The sequence below is a fragment of the Haliotis asinina genome, chromosome 3 (genome assembly GCF_037392515.1).
Source record: "Haliotis asinina isolate JCU_RB_2024 chromosome 3, JCU_Hal_asi_v2, whole genome shotgun sequence".
Taxonomy (NCBI): domain Eukaryota; kingdom Metazoa; phylum Mollusca; class Gastropoda; order Lepetellida; family Haliotidae; genus Haliotis; species Haliotis asinina.
In genome coordinates this window covers 27,713,634-27,738,067 of record NC_090282.1, presented here as the reverse complement: position 1 = coordinate 27,738,067, position 24,434 = coordinate 27,713,634, and the positions used below count along the sequence as shown (strand labels likewise).

The 24,434-nt window shown below is 43.8% G+C and overlaps 2 protein-coding genes across 2 annotated transcripts in view; both read left to right on the top strand.

Moving 5' to 3' along the window:
• Window positions 1–24,434, top strand: part of LOC137277762 (F-box/WD repeat-containing protein 5-like) — a 424,418-nt gene that overhangs the window by 221,530 nt on the left and 178,454 nt on the right. The gene's annotated exons all lie outside the window — the stretch shown is intronic.
• Window positions 11,075–23,696, top strand: LOC137276710 (uncharacterized). Its single transcript, XM_067808336.1, has 5 exons — window positions 11,075–11,560; window positions 12,831–12,917; window positions 21,009–21,702; window positions 21,944–22,106; window positions 22,375–23,696. Exons 1-5 carry the CDS (start codon window positions 11,075–11,077, stop codon window positions 23,624–23,626), a joined length of 2,682 nt encoding a protein of 893 aa, XP_067664437.1. The 3' UTR covers window positions 23,627–23,696.

The following is a 24,434-nucleotide window of genomic DNA, read 5'->3' as shown; positions in this document are numbered from 1 at the left end:
AGGTTGGAGTTGGGGTGGTGGGGGTGTGCGCGCCCACTTCATCAAACTATCAAAACAAGACTTCTATTGGCACAGTCTAAGTAAACATATCCTCAGTGATTTTCGTACCACTCAACTACTGAGTCTAACAAAACTTATGGGAGGTCGCGTCAGGTCACCTTGAGGTTGACCAATCAGAACACAGCTTATCAAATCGCGAAAGTGGACATTTGCACATACCTTTTGAACTTTTTATCTCGAAAAGGTTCGTACCCGAGCGATTCCGAATGCTATATAGTATACGTTCGCTTCCGGGTGATACACACGGCGTACGTACAACCATGACAGCGGTGAGTAAACAGTCGCTGAAAATGGTGTTTTTGGCAATATTCAAGGATGTCATCTTGCGGAAATATTAGCTAATAGTAACAATGTCAACCGAAATCTAAAGCGTAAATACTGCAGGTCAAATAACTGTGTTATATGCGGATTTTTGTTTGTGGAGAGATCTGTGTCAGTGACGTGAATATTTTGAAAGTACCTCCGATCCCTAAATAGTACCCGTTGTCTGATTGGTCAAATCTATTTAACCGTCTCGCGTTTGATTGGACGGTCATTGGTCGCTCAAAGGTTACCTGACGCGACCTTCTACTAGGTTTTGTTAGACTCAGTGGTGGAGTGTAACGAAATACACTGAGACTAAGTTTACTTAGACTGCTATTGGCACAAACGCAACCCATTCCGCTAACAACTAACACACAATGTTTTCGCAACGTTGTGGGATAGTTAACGTCATGACGCAACGTTAGCACTACGTCATTTTATAACGAAATGTCACAACGTAATACACGCTAGTATTACGTCATTTTATAATGACGTGTCACAACGTAATATACGCTAGTATTAAGTCATTTTATAATGAAATGTCACAACGTAATACACGCTAGTATTACGTCATTTTATAATGATATGTCACAACGTAATATACGCTAGCACTAAGTCATTTTATAATGAAATGTCACAACGTAATACTCGCTAGTAGTCATTTAATAAAAATGGTATGTCACAACATAATACCAAAAGCGCAAACTTACAATGAAGAATTGCATTATGCTTTGGGCTTAGCACACACTTTGTGCATAAATTTTAGGTCGGCGGGTGTCATTTACTTTGTTCATTAAAATTATCATCACCGCCCGGTAAAGTGAGTGAGTAGGGTTTTACGCCGGTTTTAGCACTATTCCAGCAATGTAGCGAGGACACCAGAAATGGGCGTCTCACATTTTTCCCATGTGGGGAATCGAATTCGGGCGTTCGGCGTGACGAGCTAACACTTTAACCACTAGCCTACCCAACCGTTCCGCTTGTTGTTCGAGGTGAATCGGGTGGTCAGACTCGCTTACTTGGTTTACACGTGCCATCCTATTCCAACTGAGTAGGCCAATACTCATGATGTTGATCACTGGATTATATGGTCCAGACTCTGTTATTTTCTGAACGCCGTCACATATTGCGCCGTAAAACAAACAAACAAAACAAAGAAATCCCAAAAGAAATAAAAGCATTAAATCTCAACTATAGTATAACTCAATGTCTGATATAATGCTTGATATTCCTCAAGCTCTGTTAATTATTTTTTCGAACATGTGTTAAAACGAAGTGGAAAAGAGCATTCAAGTTTATTTCTAATCACTATCGGTTAATCTGCTGGTTGTCTTTAAATATATGCAAGGAAAAGATTTGTGTACACGAAAACAATTATGTTATTGCCAAAAAAAACATCATGCTGAGAAATATTCATCATAATAGCCTAAATTAATGTGATTAAATACGTGTAATAACGTAATTAATAACTGTAAAAAAAATCAAGACATGCCATAATTCAGAGAAGTGTGGAGGGGATGTAGTTCTCCTTAAGTTCTCATTAATTTTCATTTAATATTCTGTTTATATTTTTAAAATGGAAGTTACAATTAATTCTCATTTGTTAATGCACATTAGGACAAATGTAATCACAAAGTGGTGAAAGAGTAATACAAATGTTGGGGTCATGTTTGTTTGGCAGAACTGAGTACAGAATGTCTCAAGACATGTTTTGCGATAAGCGACAGAAGAAAACCTGAAAAACACAGTTTTGCGTTCCCCTAACGTGGTCTAATATGGAAGGGAGATAACTCATTCGTAACGAGTCCGGTCATCGTGGTCAGAATACCGGACAGGTCTCATTACTCTCAGTAATGCGTGGGTTGTTGTCAAAGTTCAAATGGTAATGAACTTCGACACCTACATCATCTCTGCAAGGAGTCCTGAGAGTGACAGATCAATCTTGTTGGCACACCAGAAGTCGGTGACTGACCTGCGTCCGAATTTCTGGCCATTTATTTTGAGAAATTGGCACAATCAACAAACAGAGGCAGCATGGGGAGACAGTGAAACAGAAATCGTATTGTCATTACAGATGATGCTGTGATAAACTATTGATTTAAACAGTACCACCAACTAACGAATAGATAGATATGGATGAAGATTATTAATTAACATGTTAAACATAAATTTGTTTTGTAATATAATTATATGATGATAATAATACAGATATGATAATATGGATAACAAAGAATTTACTTCAATTATACCGTCTCGTACACACAGGGAAAACCATAGTGAAGTCAGTTCATAAAAATAGATAAGCATTAAAAAATATTAACAACCCTATGAAAGACAGCTTGAAGTGAGATATAAATCTAATAAAACCAAATCAGTGCTTGCGTTCGATTCCTAAGCTGCGTGGAATACAAATATGGCTGACCAGTGTCTGCATGTCAACTGACATACGTCACACTTCGGTGGCACAAAGTGCACATGCCCAACGCAGTGTTCATATTTAAGAGCCTTCACATTAACATATTCGTTAAAGCATCAGTAGTTTTCAACACTGACACAATAATATGTTGAATAACAAGATTCTGATTAATATAATTCCATTGGTATCTTTAGTACACACGTTACGGGAACCTTAAATGTCTTTTGTTTATTTGTAAATTTCTTTTGTTTATTTGTAATCAGTAACATAGATTTGATGATTTAGATTTTGCCTCTTTATTAAATGTTCTGTGTTGCATTTTTAACTGAGGTCTCACATTATCCTGTCTTTGTTGTCAACCAGTGAAGTAGCTAACAAGACGTAGACATTAGCTAATTAGGCTTAGTGCCTTCTGTTCATGATTATGCGAGGTCCGGGTTAGAACTGATCTTCAGTAAACCATGTTTGTCGTACTAGACGACTTACGGAATTGGGTGGTCAGGTTCCCTGGTATGGTTGGCACATGCCATAGGTTCCCAAATGCGCAGATCGATGCTCATGCTGTTGACCATTGTATTGTCTGGTCCAGACTCCATTATTAACGGATCTCTGCCATATAGCTGGACTATTGCTGAGTGCGGCGTAAAACTAAACTCTTTCACTTATGATTATGCTTTGTAAAATATTCAGACACAGATAATTCTGGGACACCTAACAGACAACTGAGTTTGTGTGGTGATACACTTCCTACGGACTTGGGAAACAAGCCGTACACACTCCGTTACTGTCGGAATTCCGCGTGTTAACATTTTCCGTTGTCCATGATTTGAAACGCATTATGACTTCCATCATTGCGTTCTTGTAAGCGACTTTCTGATTGGTGGGCTAGAAGGTCGTCTTGACATGACCTGGGCTGTCCTCTCGTATCTTTGTGCAGCGGGAGCCTGCATTTATTTTCGGTGCAAGTTATATTTGATTGACATTGGTTATCTAGGTTACATTTATTCAATCATTGGTTGCCAGAAATATGGTGAGCGAGGTTGACTCATGCCACACTGCATTTTATAATGAGACACAAGCAATGACAGTGTCGTTACGGATTAGCTTGACGCACCACTGTGTGGATCCAATATTTAAATGGCCCAAAATGTGAATATTTTATATCATTAAATATCTTTCAATTTCTTAATTTCTAAATATTGCGTTTCTGTGACTTTTGAACATGAAGTCTGTGATAAATGTGTCAAATGATTTAAACAATCGAATTTGCTATGTCGAGCAATACATCCAGCATTGTTGATTTATTGCAGTGAATAAGCAGTTAAACGGTCTCTCACATGCCAGCCTATTTATACGGTTATATAGGCTAAATCTAGACCATCCATGTCAGCAGGGGACGTGTGGGTAGCATTGTGGTTAAAGCGTTCGCTTGTCACGCCGAAGGACCAGGTTCGATTCCTCACATGGCTACACTTTGCAGAGCCAATAGCTGGTGTCCACAGCCTTGATAGTGTTGGATTGTTGATAGTGTTGTACTCACTGCGGTTTGGAATGTAATAAATAAGATAAACAAATGGAGGATAGCATGAACACCATGCATCACGACACCGTGACGGCATCAGTCTGCAAGAACTTATCACCTTCAACCCTATACATCCTCGATATCTCCAGGTAGAAGTATAAGTCTCCACTATACCCTGGATGCATCCTCGTTGACACTGACAAACTCGGTTGCAACGGCGGCTAAGTTGATTGGCTGTTGTAAGAAAGCGGAGCCAGCAAAGGGAGGTAACAAAATTATCGGGGCAGTATCAATGGGTATTTGTGTATGTACAATCTTCTGATGATGTCACTGGTCTGTGATGAATGAGTGCGCTTGTAGCTATATCCCAGCAATTTCACTGCGGGGGGATACCGGAAATGGACTTCACACATAGTACCCATGTGAGGAGTCGAACACGGGTCTTTGGCTTGACGAGGGAATATGTTTACCACTAGGCCACCATGGTCTAGTATTTTTGAAACTATTCGTCACAAATGTACACCGGTGGAAGCTACGGTGTGTTGACAAGCTGATTGGGGTAACTGCGTTCAAACGATCAATGGTATTTCAAATTGTTTGTTCCCGCCCACGTGAGGATTTAAACACAACTGAAGGTGACAAACAAGTATCAAGTGCGAGTTGTGTACGCTCGACACCGTCAGGAGGAAGGCTAGACGGTATCCAGATGGACGTCTCGCGCACCACTGAGGAAGACTGTCACAAAGACGTTGATTTTGTGTGCACACTCCTGTCTTTCATAATCAAACACTGAGCTCATGAAGTCATGCAGCCTTTGTTCAAAGTCATATTCACTGAAGCTATAGCTGAAATTATTTTTGACTTGAGTCGTTATGCAGTGCTTTTCTCTGTTGTCATAATAGAACTGGCTAGACTTCCTCTGTTCTCTTTTGTTCCTGTTTTTATGAGATACATGATTTAGATTCATCTGAGAGGCTATAACGTTCAGGTAATGCATTAAATTCATAGGAGAGCGGGTGACGCTTTGATAACGCTTTAGCAGAGAGCTAGGGTACATCGTTCAAGACAGGGTTTAACAGAGACCTTGGTACGTCGTTCAGGCATTGGTTTGCATGTAGCGGAGAAGATAGGTCGTTCAGGCATTGGTTTGCATGTAGCGGAGAAGATAGGTCGTTCAGGCATTGCTTTAGGAGAGACCTTGGTACGTCGTTCAGGCATTGGTTTGCATGTAGCGGAGAAGATAGGTCGTTCAGGCATTGCTTTAGGAGAGACCTTGGTACGTCGTTCAGGCATTGGTTTGCATGTAGCGGAGAAGATAGGTCGTTCAGGCATTGCTTTAGGAGGGAGCTAGCTAGGTCGTTCAGGCATTGGTTTGCATGTAGCGGAGAAGATAGGTCGTTCAGGCATTGGTTTGCATGTAGCGGAGAGAATAGGTCGTTCAGGCATTGGTTTGCATGTAGCGGAGAAGATAGGTCGTTCAGGCATTGCTTTAGAGAAATGGGTACGTCGTTCAGGCATTGGTTTGCATGTAGCGGAGAAGATAGGTCGTTCAGGCATTGGTTTGCATGTAGCGGAGAGAATAGGTCGTTCAGGCATTGGTTTGCATGTAGCGGAGATAATAGGTCGTTCAGGCATTGCTTTAGAGAAATGGGTACGTCGTTCAGGTACGTAGGGCAAATTACAGTGGACGAGTTATTTAGTGTACAGGTAAGGTGTCTGACAGCATGGGTGGGCTGACACACGTGTACATATAAGGGATGGGTGGGCTGACACAAGTGTACAGGTAAGGTGTCCAACAGGATGGATGGGTTGACACATGCGTACAGGTATGGAGTCCAACAAGACGGGTTGGCTGACACACGTGTACAGGTAAGGTGTCTAACAGTATGGGTGGGCTGACACAAGTGTACAGGTGTGGTGTTCCACAGAATGGCTGAGATGGCAGAAGTGTACAGGTATGGTGTCTTAGGGAATGGATGGGCTGACACACGTGTACAGGTATGGTGTCCAGCGGGACGTGTTACCTGACACAAGTGTGCAGGTATAGTGTCTAACAGAAAGGCTGACACAAGTGTAAAGGTATGGTGTTTAACTGGATGGTTCAGCTGACACATGCGTACAGGTATGGTGTCCATCAGGATGGATGGGCTGACAGGTGTACAGGTATAGTGTTTAACAGGGTGGATGGGATGACACAATATGCAGGTAAGGTTCTAACACTGAGCATGGATGATCTGACATAAATGTACAGGTGTGGTGTTGAACAGGATGGATGGTCTGACACAAGTGTGTACAAGTATAGTATCTGACAGGATGGGTTCCCCCAGGTAAGAATGCCCCCACGCAGTAACCGATGGTGAATGTAAGAGGCGATCGATCGACGTCCACGTTGTCAGTCACTGCATGGATGTATTATCTATAGCACAGAACACAGAAGCATTCCGTCACAATCGGAGATTTCAAGTATCACTATAACACTGAGCACACATCACTCGAAAAGAACACATGTAACAATGAAAATGACCAGTAGTCATAACAACTGATATATTGTATAGATCTATGTATAGCCCAGACACAAAACAAGTGTCACTAAAGTCCATGTGTGGAGTTCGGTGAACTTTTAAGAGAAGTACGAGGTCAGGTCAAACTGGTCTTCCACGTGCTGAACGCGTGATCACTGAGCGCTTATCAATTATAGCCAACCATTTTTAAGATGATGTAATAAAAAACATATGCAAATTTTAGTGAATGAATATCTCTAAAGATCAAAGTGAAATAGATCTTAAATACAAACGACATGTCACAACGTGTTATGAAAGATTAATTAAACGTTGCCAAAACAATTATGCACAGAAATGTGTCACCTTGACCTGCCTTCAAACCAGGAAGCAGATATAGTTACCTGTCTTACAAGTTGGAGCGCGTCAAAACTCGAGACGTCAGTATGGGTATGTAGGTATTCGCTAATCAGGTATCTACACAGAAAGTAAATGCAAACGCATCTTTTTGTAGTTTTACACTCATGCATACGAGATTGTATTTCCGGTCAGCGGAGCCTAAATTAGTCCTATTTTACCATATCTACCTCGCCCTTCAGTATTGAACGTATCTATTGTCCGTCCAAACTTAAAGGTCACATGCAACAAACAAACAAAAAAAAAGAAAACCGAACATAATTAAAACAGAATTATCACTTATTCATGACATATAATTTATTGACAATGGAAATGGGAAAAAGTCTGTTTGCATGCGCGTGCATGCGTGTGTTTGTAAAGAATTCCGCTTTCTAATAATAAAACCGGGATTTCCCCCCTTCGCAACTTTATCTTCAGGACGGGAACGTATGTACTAAGAGTGCCATCACAATGTTTAATGTACAGACCACAGGAGCTCGTGACGCTGAAAACTGCCACCAAGGCCCTTTTAGTACTAATACCCCATCAGAGACAGTATATACCTTGATGGCAGTTTCTGTCGTTACAAGCCCCTGTGGTGCAGAGCAGCCCAACACCCCTCAACATCCCCCAATATCAAGATCAAAAAGAAAGTTTGCTGAATTGCATTCCATTCCTCTACTAGAGCTCTGCGAAGTCCTGGGAGAGTCACTGGCACTGAGTGACTTGTGTACCCACTTCGTATGTGTGGTGTGTGTGTGTTGGGTGGGTGGGTGGTGGGGTGCCGTCTACGTATGGATGTCATACGGACTATATTACTTTTATCATATCCCATACGATGATTGGCATGTGGACACATTATGACGTCTAGACGTGGGCTGATTATCATACAGGAATGAACTAAATTTATATCCTCCAGGAGAAACCATACATGTTCTCCGTGTGGTGATTTTATGTGTCCCGTACCGAAATATATTGCTAAATTGGATAACTTTATGGGGAAAGTTATTTTTAATGGGGTGTTTGTCCATATTAATGCATGTTACCATGACAGTAAAGACTATCTAAGGTCGTCAACTCGTGGGCGTTGAGACGAAGTGTCAGGTCGCAGACACCTGCAGTTTCGTTAACTGCACAGATTTTCTTACTCTGTCACACAGTCCCTGAAGCAAATATATCCAAGAAAGCCTACGCAAGTCTAGAAAGTGTGGCAAATCTAGATTTCCACAGCCTCTGAAAATGAAGATCTCTGGGCTCCTTCCGATTTTTTTAAAGAATTTTTTTCTGAAAACTATGTTCATTTCAGAGACTAGTTGTTAGTCTCTGTTTTGATGCAGGTTCCTTGATGGCTGAGGTACTGGCGCAGCATTTTACCTTTGCCAGTTAACGATTAGCAAAAAAAAAACGGCATGGGATGTTAAATCTGGGGTACATGTCAAAAAGAGGCTGGGGAAAGAGTTGTTTAAGACTGGCAAAATGATGCGTTTATTTACAGAATATATTATTACATTACCTCATCACACAAACATGTACATTTCATGCATTTGTTCGTTCCTTTATTCATAAATTGATCTATCAGATTTTCAAATTTTACAATCACTTTTCACACATTACATGAAATTTTTAACAATTGTGTGTGTGTGTGTGTGTGTCTGTGTGTGTGTGTGTCTGTGTGTGTGTCTGTGTGTGTCTGTGTGTGTCTGTGTTTTAGTTAGCCAGGGGTTAAAGCGTCCGCTCGTCATGCTAAAGACCCGGTTTCGATTCCCTTGTACATGTGTACAATGAGTGAAGTCCATGTCTGGTGTTCCCAGCCGTAAAATTGCTGGGATATTGCTAGAAGGGACGTAAAATCACATTCATTCACTCTTCCCTCCACTGAGGTATTGGTGAAGGTTTGAGGGTTCCATTGTCTTTCAATTCCCGTTTCAAGAGCACAATGAATTGAAATAGGGATATGTGAGCATTTCTTCAGGCGATTATGTCAACTTTCTGTTTGACTGGTCTTTGGTCCGTCGGTTTCGAGATGATTCCAGTGCGTTGGTGCAAGTCGTGCTTCTAACCAGTTAGCTGTACCTAACCTTTATATACAGAGTATTCAAGATTATGTTACTTTTCAACTATCAGGGTGTGATTATATATAAACTATATACAATGTTACATATCGAATGCACTGGCACGGGAATAGTCTGTGATGACAGTGATGGACGTTTATTAGATCACAAAAAAGGAAGGGTCACGTCGACCTGAGCTCCCACTCATCTATTGAAATATCGCTGTCTTTTACATAACATCATTACAGGTCTATTTTCGTTGCAGCTTAGGCAGCATGTCACACAGACACGCACACAACGAGAGAGGCGATATACTATTTATGCTACAATTTATACTCTACAATTACCTACTCTACAATTACCTCTGTCGTCTAGATATGCTAAATTCAGTTTCAAGGTAGGGAGTAACGAAGAGTTGAAGACAGAAAAGGTAATACATGCACACCATTGGGTTAACTCAAATGATTGCATGGGTTCGATCTATGGACTTCGATGCAAGGGGCAACGGCGCATCCATGGACGTGTGATCAGCAGTCCAACCAGAGTAACGTCCCTTGCATATAGTTCAGCAAGAAACGCGAGAGAATCTTTGAATCAGAATGAGTTTGTAATCGACAGTCGCTCATGCAAGGTGTAATGATTCATCAATCTAATAAAGTACGGAAGTTAAACTAGAATAAGTTAGTCGCGTAGTGTTTCACGGCCAAGAATGTGTGATTCACTCGTGCATATTCATGATACTATTGAGTTATTGATGATATTGGGATTATTGTTCAACTGTTGTATTATTTACCTGGGAAGGTGTCACAATATAGAACTCCTTAACTGATTTTATTACCTGTTCATTTACTACACTGAAACAAGTATCTGTGGTCGTAGTCGGTCAACAACCCATCAAAATCATTATCCATATTCGCATCACTTTAAATGTTCGTATTATCTTTCATCATCCACAATATTTCTGATTACCAATCTTTTTAGCCAACTGTATGACATCGTGAAAACTGTTCCATGAGAATATTTCCATCAGAGAAGTTAAGTGTGAGTTAATAGATGCCCATTTACTTTACCCAGGTTCAAAGTGGGCCCAATCTTATGCTGGTGATAGATGGGTTGGGAAGCCCAACTCACTGCCTTGGTTCATGGACTACTGTTTATGATGTCCTATCTGCAATCATAGAGCTTAAACTCTGCTGAGTGATAATGGTGTTGACAACATACAGATTCAATATCCTAATGATATGAAAGTGAAATTTAATAGCTGAGTAACATTGTAGTGGTCAATATTGAAGTGACAATCCACAATTTGGGCTACACCGACATGCAGTTAAACAGGTCTCTAGGGACTGTTCATAAAATATGGCTAAAGGGGTAATGATGATGTTTATGGAGACAACTGCAAAATTCCCCAAATCCCCTTTACCCCCATTCTTCTTTCTCCCTCTCTACTCTTCCCCATCCCTAATAAATAAATAATCAGTATTTGACATCTAGATGAACGAATTTGTATATGGTTCATGAAGTTAAATTAGGGAGTGTTCATTATATATGGCGAGGGGGGTTGTGATGATGATTTGTGTGGAGTTGCATGTACAAAGTGAATAACCACACTCAGTGTGGAGTGAGACTCGGTAGTGGAGTGTAACAAAAAGTACTGGGGATAAGTTTACTTAGACTGACAAACCCACCCCTTTAAAATCATCAGCATCCCAATAGCCCTAAATTATGAATGGTCTTTAATCGATCATTCAAAAGTTAAAATTCTTGCCATTTTTATGAAGTTATAGAAATTTACATGATTGGTAAAACGTTGTGTTTGACAGAGATGATGCAGTCACGATTCTGCTGCCTGAAAAAACTATATTGTGCTCTACGTGACAGAAAGGAACTTTGCTTATCAAAGAAGGCATTTCAGCAGCTGCTGCTTCAGATGTTTGTGTCAAATGAAGACTCGTGCAGGAAGCAAGTAACGGACATACATGATTCACAGGAACCGAATCAGCACCTAACAGATTTCTCTACCTTTGAGGGTAGTGAAAGTAAGGTCAGGAGGGACCACACTGGCCAGCCTTGTAGACAAGAGACTCTGCTTATGTTGTCGTGTGTGACACTTCTGGTGGAGTCTGGGCAACATTCAGGTGTCGGGAGGTGTCCTGGGACAGGGTGTTCTGATGTTGGACTGTCCTCTGCACAGAGTGCAGGTGGATCTCATGAAGATTGTCACTTGGAGTCCAAGAGCAGACATTTATATGAGGACGTCATTGAGGGCTCACTGACGGATGGTCTGAAGGAGATTAACATTCTGTCAGTTTTGGTGAGAATTCAGTCAAAATTGTGAGCTTTAGTATTATTGCATCTAAAAGCATATTATGTCAGAGTTGTAAACTCCTGCCTGCCCAACCGTCCAGGAGGATCAGTTTTACCACATTGCATGCTCGATGGTCTTGGATGAATCTGACTTTGAGTGTAAGGACTTAAGCATTGATTTGAAAATATTAAGCAGTTTCACACCTCTTATTTACCTTACTATTATTTTTGTTAATCCAGAAAATTCTGGACTGGAAACTTTCCAACCGGTCCAGGAACTTTTGAGAGTTACCAGACCTGTTGTCTGGCTGAAATTATGCATATTTATTTATTTTGTATATGGGAAAACGGCCTTCATGCAATAAACTGATTGGTTGATATTGTAGTGTTGCCACGATTAAGCAAGACATTAATATTTTTGAAAGAATATGAGTAGCTAGGCTGTAGGCACTCTCAATTATCACTCGACCCGTGAAGGTCCCAGGGTAGAATAGGCCTTCAGCAACCCATGCTTGCCATAAAAAGGCAACTATGCTTGTTGTAAGAGGCGACTAACGGGATCGGGTGGTCAGGCTCGCAATTTCACAATTGTTGTTGATCACTGTATTGTCTGGTCCAGACTCCATTATTTACAGACCATCGCCATATAGCTGGAATATTGCTGAGGCAGCGTAAAACTAAACTGCTCAGTCACTCAATTATCACTCATCAGAGGGGTGCTCAAACTATGTGATCTAGACTACCAGTTGTCAGATGTCCAGTTTTGTGGTGACTGATGGGTTAGAGCACTGACTTAGTGTGCAGGTGATAGGGTGCCTTTCTCAGAGTGTCGTTTCAAACCTGGGACTCAACTAAAAACACCAGTTGATTGTGTACTTGACTGAGAGAGTGTAATCTGAAATATAACAAGTTACAGTTTCTAAAGTTGTTTATTCTAGAATGACAGGGCCACCATTACATCGAACATTTTAATAATTTGATCTAAGGCAGGGATCATTGTCATCATGCTCAGTGCATGTCATCCAAGACTTTTGGAATGTCTACAACACAAGTGCGTGAAAAATGTAAAATTGTCCTCACAATGGTGGTTTGTCTGTCAATGCTTCTGAAAATTTTACATGGTCTACATTTCCACTGAAACTACCTTGAAACTGTGAACAATGGGTAAATGATTCCTAGAGAAGTGTTGCTAAAGCTTGCACAAAAACTGTTGACCATTGTGTTTTCATTTCAAATCCCTGCTTTAGGAATATGTATCATTAACAACTTTTTTGCAGCTGAAGCTTTCACAGAGCAGTGATAGATTCATCAAGTATGCTGCCTCCAAGACCATTCTTGCTGTGGTCAAATGTCCATTGTTTAATGTAAGTCTGATTTATTGTGTTAAACATATGCTGTATCTTCCTAGCAGTAGAAATATTCTTATGATTTTATGAATATTCATCAGTTCTACTTGCCCACTAAGTAAATGACTAAGGGACTATCGGAATGGGGTGGTCAGACTCGCTGGCTTGGTTGACACAAGTCATCTGTTCCCAATGCCACAGGTCGACGCTCATGTTGTTGATCTCTGGATTATAACTCGATTATTTACAAACCGCCGCCATATAGCTGGAATATTGCTGTGTGGCGTGAAACTCAACTCACTCACTCAGTAAAACATTAAGAGGCTCTTCATGGTGTTGTTATGGTTCATTGAGAAAATGGAGATTCTGTTTATCCTTTGAGTAAATAGTCATTAATAGAATAAATTCTGCTTCACATTAAAATGGCATGCTGCAAATACTGCCAATAATCAGAATATGTCATAAATGCTCTGTTTGTTACACTTTTGGAATGAGACAGATAACTCAGGAAAAGAAATATACACTAATTAAAGTGAGTGATTAATTAGCATGGCTCTACAGAGCTTTTATCAATATACCAGGAATATCATGGTGGGGACACAAGAAATGGTTTTCACACTTTGTACCCCTGTGGGGAATCCCCTTTAGGATGACAAGTGAATGCTTTAACCACTAGACTACCCCAATACCCCATAATGAGTAGAGTTGTACCTAAACCTAGTGATAATATTGGAACTGAAAACAAATTGATTATCAAAACTTAAAGCTAAATGAAAAAGTGAATTCTTTTTCATAGAGATCCTCCTTGGGGTACTTATAAGCATTTAAATGTTCTTTAAATTCTCGCGACATTTTTTCAATAAAATATATACAAAACAAAAAGCATCGTTTTTGTCTTGTGAGACCACCCCTACAGGGCCCCTGGCCCCGTGACAGCCAAGAGCAGGTAACTCTTCAGACTATAGCCTCCAGCAAAACACTTCCTTTTCTGTCGCCCGCCTATGCAGACGTGCTTCAGCGTTCTCAGAGATTCTTGCTACAAAGACAAAGACAAGTACTAAGATGAGTACCTCAGAGGCTCAAACTGTATGTATGGTTTCTTTTTCAGACGCATGGGCGCATTAGGAATCATTTTTTACAGTTTACTTGTCAAACTGTTGTAACTTTTGCCGTCCCTGTTGGTAGCCACGTGGTTAGCGTAATGGTGGAAGGCAAACCTTTTTTCCCGCCAAAACTTTTTAGTTTTATGGCGGTCTTTTTTAAAAAAAGTAAGCTTGTGTAGCTATGCTTTTATGTACTTTATTCTTGTTATCTCCATATTTACTACTATTTTTTATAAAAATATGTCGTAAACTATGGTGTCGTGGCACTTAGCTTTTACCTTAACTATGTACGTAGTTTTAGTTTTAGCTTTGCGCCCATGCGTGTCTTGTTTTATTGTTGTTTATTATGCAACACTAGGAGGTTATTTGTTGCCTTGCAGTTTAAATCCTGCTCAACATGCAAATCCTCCATTCCGGCTAAAGACCTGCATGATGTATGTCTAAGATGCCTAGTGGAATGTCATCACGACGATCAGTCTTGTGATGTGTGCGCGGGGTTTACCCCTCAGACCAGAAAGTCTAGACACGCGGACTTCTTGTTCTATTCCAACCTACTGAAGGCGGGGGGGGATATCTGGGCTCAGGACCCTCCATCTAAGCGCTCCCACAAAAAGAAAGGCGCAGCCTCTTCTTCGGAGGGGTCGGTTAAGAAGGCCAGGGGACCCTTCCCCTTCTTCTGCCGTTGTATCCTCAGCACCTACCCCTACTTCGCAAGCACCATTAATCTCTGTTGATTCAATTAATGCCTTGTTTCAGCAACAGATGTCTTCGGTACAATCAATGATAGATTCGGCGCTGTCCGGTTTCCGAAAGGAACTGGACACCCGATCTTCATTGAGCGGCCATGGTGGTTCAGTGGAGGGAGGCCGCGGCCCGGGCTTAGGCTCGGAGAACGCTCCTCCCTCTGGGCAGCTGTCCTGCGCTTCGGGCGTTCAGGCGGATGTGCCTAGGGCAGTCGACCCCAGCTTGTCCCATGGGGCAAGTGGGGCAACGACGCCCGGTGTCGGCGGCTTGACCTCGGTCAGCGCGCCTGGTGCCATGGTGGGCAGGCAGTCTAGTGCTGCCCAGCCGCTGGGGGCATCGACATCCTATCCATTTCCTGGGCTCTCGGGTCACCCTCCGGTGGGGGGCTTGCCCCAGTTGCCCAGGCGACCTAGTTCGGGCTCTGGCAGGGGCGAACCTAGCGGTTCGGCCCTTCTTAGTCTCTCTGCTCCTGCGAGTTCCGCTTTACGGTGAAGGTTCCCTGTCCGAGGAGCGTGAGGAGATGGATATTGAGGAGGAGGGGATTGGGGAGGAGTGCGAGTCGGAGGTCATGTACTCGTTCGGTTCGTCCCTCAGACAGGTTAGAGAAAAAATTGCCGAGGTCTTACCTCAGGTTTCTATTCCTGTGTCGGAGCCCGACCCCTTGGAGTTTCGGCTCCCCGGGGAGGCGTTCGCGCCTACTAAGGTCGCCGAGGCGAGGTTGCGTCTGCTCCCATCGCTGGTCGGGGAGGTGGTGAATCCGCTCCTTTCGGGTACCCGGTCGCGCTTTGATCTCCCGGAGATTAGCCGCCGGTATCAACTGGATGAGGATTCGCTATTCGAACCGCCAGTGGTGGACGAGTGTGTGTACGCCTCGGTCACCCTGGAGGGTCCTCCTCCTCTTCCTTGGCCTCGGCCAGGCAGGGCCGGCTGCTGCTGTCCTTCTCCACGGCCGCTCCAGTGCTAAGGTCCGCCTATCGTTCCTTTGAGGAGCAATATAGGTGTGCGGCCCAGCAGCTGAGAGTAGTGGTCCATTCAGCTTACCTTTCTGCTTTGCAGGGGCAGCTGTTGGATCATGGGAGCACTGCTGACGACTCTTCGTCGGCAATGTTGGGTCGGCAGCTTACGGACGTGCACTCTCATCTGGCGAGGGACAGCATCAGGTGCTGTGCCAGCCAGATGATGGGGGCCGTCATGGGGTTGCGTCGGCTATGGCTATCCGTAGCCAGGTACTCTCCCGCTACCCAACAGGCACTCCTGGCTCTGCCCTACAGGTTGGGATCTTCCCTCTTCCCTGGGGCATTACAGGTTGTGCGGGAGGCCGCGGAGGCTGTTAGCACTTTCTAGGACTCTAAGCCCTTGTTAGAGCAACCCTCCTCGTCTCGCCAACGGCCTCCCACTCTTACTTCAGCTTACCCTTCGGCGCCAGCGAAGGAAGGTGCTCAGTGGACTGCTCCGCTGCAGCACAAACGAAGCAAGAGGGCGAAAGGCAAAGGCAAGGGGCCTGCGTTGCAGCAGTCGCAGCAACAGCAGCCTTTTCGGGGCACAGGGAAGCCTGCCCCGGCTTCCCGTTAAACATTTGCCCAGAGCCTTTGGTGTCCCCCACACAAGCAGGCGGAGAACTGCCGACGGTGGGGGTGCATTGCCTTGCGCCAGAAGTCCCTGTCACTATTCCTTTCGGAATGGCAGGCAGTTACTTCAAATCCCTGGGTCCTGTCCACAGTCAGGGATGGCCATATGCCACAGTGGAAGCAAGACCCTCCACGCTTCTCAGGGATTCGGCACACACCGGTGCCGTTCTCCCGGGAAAAAGCAGAGGTCCTCCGTGCCGAAGTTCAGTCGTTACTGGACAAGGCTGCCATCGAGATAGTTCCGGAAGGTCAACAAGAAGACGGGTTTTATTCCACGTACTTCCTTGTGACCAAGAAGGACGGAGGGTTCAGACTGATCTTGAATCTCAAAGGGCTGAACAAGTTCATAGAGGTTCCGTCCTTCAGGATGGAGACACTGCGGTCAGTGATCTCTTCCTCAGAGACAGGGGAGTGGCTCATGTCAATCGATCTCAAGGACGCTTACCTCCATGTTCCGATACACTCCAAGTTCAAGAAATACCTTCGGTTTTCGTTCGACGGGAAGTGTTATCAGTTTCGGGTTCTACCCTTCGGCATCTCCACGGCGCCGAGGGTGTTCACCAAACTTATGTTGATTCCGGCTCAGCTGGCCAGGTCACAGGGCAGATGTTGTCATCCGTACCTGGACGATTGGCTTTTGAGGGCCCTCAGGCTCCTGTTATCACACGATGCCACACAACAAGTGATGGACATCCTGTTGAAGCTCGGCTGGATCATCAATCTCAAGAAATCAGACCTGACCCCTACGCAGGATCTGGTGTTCTTGGGGGCACGGTTCAATACGGCTCAGGGGATTGTTTCCCTAGCCCCAGACCGCATCATCAAAGTTCAGAGAACTGTTTTTCAGTTTCTCGAGTTCCCCAGAGCCACAGCAAGAACTTGGCTTCATTTGCTGGGCACTATGGCGGCTACAGTGGACGTGGTCTGGCGTGCGAGGTTGAGGATGCGACCCATTCAACAGGCATTAGCCCAGTTGTGGTCCCATTCGGAGAGCTACGAGACTATTCTCGAGACTCCCGCTTGGTTGATTCCTCACCTGCAGTGGTGGACGGAAGTCGGAAATCTGTCCAGGGGGATCCCCTTAGAGACACCGACACCTTCCCTCTCGATTCAGATGGACGCCTCCCTCACAGGCTGGGGGGGCGTCATGGGCGAACTATCGGTCTCGGGCCGTTGGGCTGAGGACGAAGTTACCCTACACATCAATGTGTTGGAATTGAGAGCAGTCCGCCGGGTGTTCAAGAGCTTTGTGGAGTCAGTGCGGGGTCAAGTGGTTCGCCTAGAGATGGACAACCAGACCGCTATGACGTATATCCTGAAGCAAAGCGGCACAGTGTATCCGTCCCTCCTTCAGGAGGCGTGGCAGTTTCTGCTGTGGTGCGACCAGTTCGACATTCGGGTACTCCCCTTTTTTCCTCCCGGGCATAGACAACGTCCGCGCAGATGCGCTATCGAGATGTATACTAGCCCAAGTGGATGCTGCATCGGGGGATATTCGGGATTATTTCCCAGTGGTTCGGGTCGTTCCAGGTAGATCTGTTTGCCTCTGGGGCGACGAATCAGATTCCTGTGTTTTGCTCAAGGATACCAGATCCGAGAGCGATAAGCCAACAACGCCTTTCTGCTCGATTGGACAGACAGAGTGCTGTGGGGTTCCCACCAGTTCCTCTGATCTCAAGAGTCCTCTTGCAGCTGACCGCACAACCGGCTTGGCTGCTTGTGCTTCTGGCACCGCTTTGGTCGGCTCAAAGCGGGTTTCCGGTAATTTTCAGGTTTCTGGCTCAGCCTCCTGTACTATTACCCTTTCAACCGGACTTACTATCCCAGCACGGAGCGCCACACCCCAATCACAGGATTCAGTGGGTGGCTTGGCTGCTCTCCGGAGTCGCCTCCATGCGAGAGGAATTCCTGCACCAGTTGCAGACATAATTCTGGCTTCGCGGAGGGATTCGACGAACGTTCGATATGAGGATAGATGGGCCTGTTATGCACGCTGGTGTGTCGACAGGGGGATTCTCGATCCCTTTTCTGCAGATCTAGTATCTGTGTTGGAGTTTCTGCAATCTAAACTGGAAGCCGGTCTGGCCGCTTCTACAGTTAGAGGTTACTCCACGGCAATCTCAGCCTTCCACATTCCTGTTGATGGTGCATTATTGGGGCAGCACCCTCTAGTTCAGCGCTTTCTTGCAGGCGTGGACAGAATCCGTCCATCTATCCGGCGGATTAGTCCCCCGTGGGACTTGCCAGTCGTTCTTGATTGGCTGTCTGGTCCTCTTTTTCACAACCTGTCGGCTCTGTCCCTCCAGCTGTTGACATGGAAGACTGCTTTTCTTGTGGCGGTAACCTCTGGCAGGCGGGTAGGCGACATACACGCTATGTCCGCCAACCCTGAATTAACAGTGTTTCACAAAGACAGAGTGAGCATTCAATTGCCAGATACTTACCGTCCTAAGAGAAATAGCACCTTTCACGTTACGGCGCCTATTGAGCTTCCCGCTTTCACGCAGCCTTCGCCGCCCGGTGCCTCTCTTCAACGTGCTCACGTCTTAGATGTCCGTAAGACCCTTAAGGCTTATATCAAACGAACAAAAGACATTCGGAAGAATGATCAATTGTTCTGCTGTTATGGTAGCGGCAAGGCTGGCCTTCCGGCGAACAAGCAGACCATATCTAGGTGGCTTGTCTCTGCCATTTGTATGGGATACACCTCGAAAGGTCGTACGCCCCCTGAGGGTTTGAAAGCTCATTAGGTTAGGGCTGTGGCGACGTCTAAGGCATATGCGTCTGCCTTGCCCATTGAGGAGATCTGCTCCGCGGCTATTTGGAGCCGACCGAGCACGTTCATCCGTCATTACCAGTTAGACAGACTGTCAAGCGAGCGTGCTCGGTTTGGCCAGTCAGTTCTCACCAGTGGGCAGGGCACGAGTGCCCTAGCCGATTGAGCTACCCTTGCATTTGACGAACGATCATTTGACGAACGATCATTTGACATTGTAGCTGCAACAAGTAGACTGGTGGTGGTGTCTTACTGTATACTTTCCATCTTTTATCCCGGTGGTGGGCTCTATTATGGTGGTGGTATTTTTTGCTTTACCGGTCTAGACTGTTTCAGGTCTTCCCTAGCACCTTGGCCAGTGCACGGGAATGGACCCTGATATATCGGCCGCCTGTCTCGACTCCCGTTTTTTGTGAAAAAAATAAAAGGGGGGGGGGGCATTTTTTATAAACACCCTACGACTTTCTCATAGAAATGTAGGGTTAGACCGTGTAATAGCCTGGCCCTGGTCCGCACCCCCGCCGCAAGGCATAGAAGGTCACGTGACCAGGTAAGTTTGATTCCTTGTTACTTTCAGTAAATGTAATAAAGGTTATCATCTTATGTCAGGTTTATGAGCAGACAGAATGCCTCTCCCTAAGATCAGTCTTTTGGAGTCTGTCTTATGCTTATAAGTACCCCAAGGAGGATCTCTATGAAAAAGAATCGAACAAACCTGTAGAGGTTGCAGATTCTTTGAATAGAGTCCTCCTTGGGGTAAGGCCACCCACCTCCCCACATTCTGTCTGTATTGCTTACAGAACGGAAGTGTTTTGCTGGAGGCTATAGTCTGAAGAGTTACCTGCTCTTGGCTGTCACGGGGCCAGGGGCCCTGTAGGGGTGGTCTCACAAGACAAAAACGATGTTTTTTGTTTTGTATATATTTTATTGAAAAAATATAGTTACAACTGTCGCGAGAATTTAAAGAACATTTAAATGCTTATAAGTACCCCAAGGAGGACTCTATTCAAAGAATCTGCAACCTCTACAGGTTTGTTCGAATTTTTATCGGGCATAAAATTCTCTTTTATTTGTGCGCGTAACAATTTTTTATTGCCATTTAAAAAAAAAATTGACTTTTCCACGTCCTGTTCATCCATTTGTCTAACATATGAATCAGTGTCTGTAAGAACGAGTGTGACTGAATCTACAACTCATTAACACATGCTAAACTTCCCAAGCTGTATTTCTGAGTAAAAAAATGTATTCCTCCCTCGTCACTTTTTTCTATCAAAAATTAAAAGCAAAGTGCTACCACCCTTGTCACTTGTTATTATTTTATGCAGCCTAATTTAATTGGATTTTTGCCCACCCAGCCCTTATTGCATTACAGCGAAGTACCTTTTCATCCTTTTCCTCACTAGGGGTAGCCAAGTGGTTAAAGCGTTACCTCGTCATGTCCAAGACCTGGTTTGATTCCCCACGTAGGTAAACAATGTGAAGCCGATTTCTAGTGTCCCAGAATTTCCATACATTACATGCATTTCAACCTGAATAAAAACATGTATTGTAGTGTTGCAGTCCTGGCGAAGTCTCTCATTGAGGCTCAAGAAGCAGGTGTCCAAATGTTGATATTTTCTTTTCTTTGGTGGTCTCTTCCCTCCATCGTGGTGGTGGGGATGGTAGGGTAGCCTAGTGGTTAAATTATGTGTTCATCACCCAGTGTCTATTCCCCAAGTGGGTACAATGTGTGAAGCCCATTTCTGGTGGTCCCCACCATGATGATGCTGGAATATTACTAAAGGGACATAAAACCACTCACTCACTCCTCTCACATTATGTTCATATCATTGGACCAAATAATTTTCTGTGATTTCAGAGTGTGAGGGAAAGTTTCGTAGAGGAGGTGATGTCTGGGGTGATCAACTCTAGCCAAGCATTAGTCAGGATCTCAAACATGGAGTTACTGAAACACTTCATGTCAAGCAGACATGGCCAGGATGTCAATACATGGTGCCATCAACATTTAACTTCATGTCACATATTAAAAGCTGAATATGTTCAAACCACCTTGAAATACAAAGAGCATCAGTCCGTTGATGAACTCATCACATTTTTGACATTGCTACAGAAAACTGTCAAATTTGTAAATAAATTTGAAAAAGAATTGAAAGAAAGTCATTTGAAGACATTATTGGATTCAAATCAAAAACATCTCATCCAGTTTCTTGTAAGATCATTGCAGTATATTGATAAACCTGAGTGGAGAAGTGTGTGTAAAAAGACACTGGATATTTTCAACACGTTTCTCCACTATGGCAGCCATCTTGCAGTGAGAAAGGAAATTACAAGCCTTTACAGTGAGATGTCCGAGAGACTGCTTTCTGATGTATGCCCGTCTGCTTTGACATCTGCTCCCTACGTTCGTCAGTTTGTGTGTTTTGGAGGTATCCATGTTCAGGGGACACTGACTGAAAGTCAAAATGGAGACCTGGCTCTTCTCAGGAAACTCATTCTAGTTTTGCTTAAATCCTGTGCCATAACAGTGAGAGGGACCACACAAGTTCCTTCACGTAAGCAATGTGTTGTTTCAAAGACTCTGAAGAACATATCTGTTTGAATGGACATTATCTGTACATCTTCATGAGTGCCTAATGTGCTGCATAAAATGATAGAAAACTGCTGGCACCAGTTAGTCACAATTACTTGTATTCACTCTGATTGCATGAACTACTAAACTCTGCAAAACTCTGCAATGCAGTTATAATAAGTTGTTGGATAGGTATGTGTTAATATATATCTCTTTGTGTTCAGGTCAGAAGTTGGTATCCACCTGTTTGGATAGCGTGTCTCAATTCATGCAGAAGACATTTGATGCTGGAGACCTGCTGTGGCTCCCCCTGGTGTTCCAGGACCAGGACGATGCATGGGTGGAAGTTCTGCTTTGTTTGTTAGACATCTATGTGAATACAATGAGGTAGGGCTGTTGCATATATCTTGATAGTCAGCTTTGAATATCGCATGTATTACACCTTTATTGTGTGAAAATAAATACCCTGAATCCACTGACCACCATGGATAAGGACATACATATGTATTTAGATCTGCTAAGGCCTCATAGTTGGCTCAAAGTCTACATCAAAAGCTAGTTAATTTTCTTGATTTTGTTTAGAAATGTACTTGAAAAGCATTGTCATTACTACACAGTGATATACCATGATGATGAGCATTTGTCCTTCTTCCAGATTGAGCCCAGATTTGAGTCGGAGTCTGTCGCACAAAGTCAACCCTCATCCCATCTTCCTGGAGTTCATAGATTCCAGTGATCACATGGTCCTGGTCGACCTTTTGACCTCTCCTGAGACTTGTTTCCTTCTTTACTTGCTGCAGTACCTCAAGTGTCTTGTGTGTGAGTGGGACAAGTTTGTTACAGCGTGTCATCTTAGATTTTGTGTGTCCCAGAATGAACTCATGGATCTGGAATTGAGTGAAGACACTGGTTCCAGATTGTCAGACCATCCAGAACAAGAAGTGTGTGACAGTATAACAGCTGAACACTCACAGCTTACAGAGGATAGATACAAACGTTTACAGAAGTCAGTAAAGACAGATCTCCCAGATGGTAGGGAATGTACGAGCTCAGTTAGCAGTGAGATGTCTCCAGGAGCTCTGACATCCTCTCTTACACAACCATTTCCTAAACATTCATCTACTCCACAACCAAACCCAACACAATCAACTACTCTACAACCATTCTTTACTCTATCATCAACAACACAGCCATTTCCTACACAATCAACTACTCCACAGCCATTCCCTACACAATCAACTACTCCACAACCATTCCCTACACTATCATCAACTCCACAGCCATTTCCTACACAATCAACTACTCCACAACCATTCCCTACACTATCATCAACTCCACAGCCATTTCCTACAGAATCAACTACTCCACAACCATTCCCTACACTATCATCAACTCCACAGCCATTTCCTACACAATCAACTACTCCACAACCATTCCCTACACTATCATCAACTCCACAGCCATTTCCTACACAATCATGTGCTCCACAGCCATTTCCTACACAATCATCTGCTCCACTACCCTCTCAAACACAATCATCTACTTCACAACAATCACAGGTTAGAGGACACTGTAGTGCGTTGTCCTATCTGGCTGCTTACGATGATGATGATGATGATGATGATGATGGCGGTGATGGAAACATATGTTCCTCTGCCACAACACTGACAGATGGGGTTGCGTTGACCCCCGGAACAATGCCGTTTGCTGTGGAAGACAGTACAATGTCATGTGAGCTGCAGTGTGTGGAAAATGTGATGAGTGAACTTATACGCGTTGGTCTGAGAATTGAGAGACTGTCAAGTCAAGACCTGTTCCCCTACAACCCAGGGCCCCTGTTGTCCCTGCTTGAACGCTGTGAGCGTCTGTATGATGGAATGATGGCAGCTCACAGACATGTGCAATAATATACAAGAAAGCATCGCCATTGTTGTTTTGTAATCTGGTTTTCTTCAAGTCAGATCATGTTTCTTTTGTTTGTTTGTTGTTTAATTACGCGTACAGCTGTATGATAGCAATTGCTAAATAATCTAGTCTGGACCAAACAATCCAATTATTGACATCACCTACACAATTGGTTCATGATGTCATACATCAACCATGTCAGCGAGCATGACGATCTGATGCCATTAGTTGCCTCTTACAACAAGCATGGGTTGCTGAAGACCAATTCTAGCTTGGATCTTCACGGGACTTCAACTAAATATTGACTGTGCCAATTTTCAGTCACAAGAACCAATCATTTGTATCTGGAAGTCACAATGCAGGATGTCACTGGCAGTAGTACATCAAAGCCAAAGTGAGTGGATGGATCATTTTGCTGTCAGTGACTGGCACACCTGGCCTAGCCTTGACTACAGGTAGCTTTGAACGGAGCAGAAGATAGCTGTGGTTCAAGTACAAGACATATTCTGTTTGATTTCAACTACTCAGCAAAGTTTCTCTAATAATGTATGGCTGTCTGTCCATAATACTGTTGCATAACATGAATGATGATCTGGGGTATAAAATCTTTAACATCCTTCCTTAATCACAAACTTACTAAAGTCAGGACAGTATAATTCTTTCTCCACTGTAAGACACATTTGAATTATTTTTATCACTATCAGATGTTTCTATCACCTGCACATCAATTTCATTTCAGGACAATAATGGAAGACACCATTTGTCAGTGAGATCATTCCAATCTGTTCTTTCTGTAATCAAAATGAACGT

Bases quoted from the DNA above. Each gene is read 5' to 3' on its own strand.
- LOC137276710 (XM_067808336.1), top strand. From the start codon at position 11,075: ATGCAGTCACGATTCTGCTGCCTGAAAAAACTATATTGTGCTCTACGT. The intron at 12,918-21,008 runs GTAAGTCTGATT...CTGTGATTTCAG, and splicing joins TCAAATGTCCATTGTTTAAT to AGTGTGAGGGAAAGTTTCGT. The intron at 21,703-21,943 runs GTAAGCAATGTG...CTTTGTGTTCAG, and splicing joins GACCACACAAGTTCCTTCAC to GTCAGAAGTTGGTATCCACC.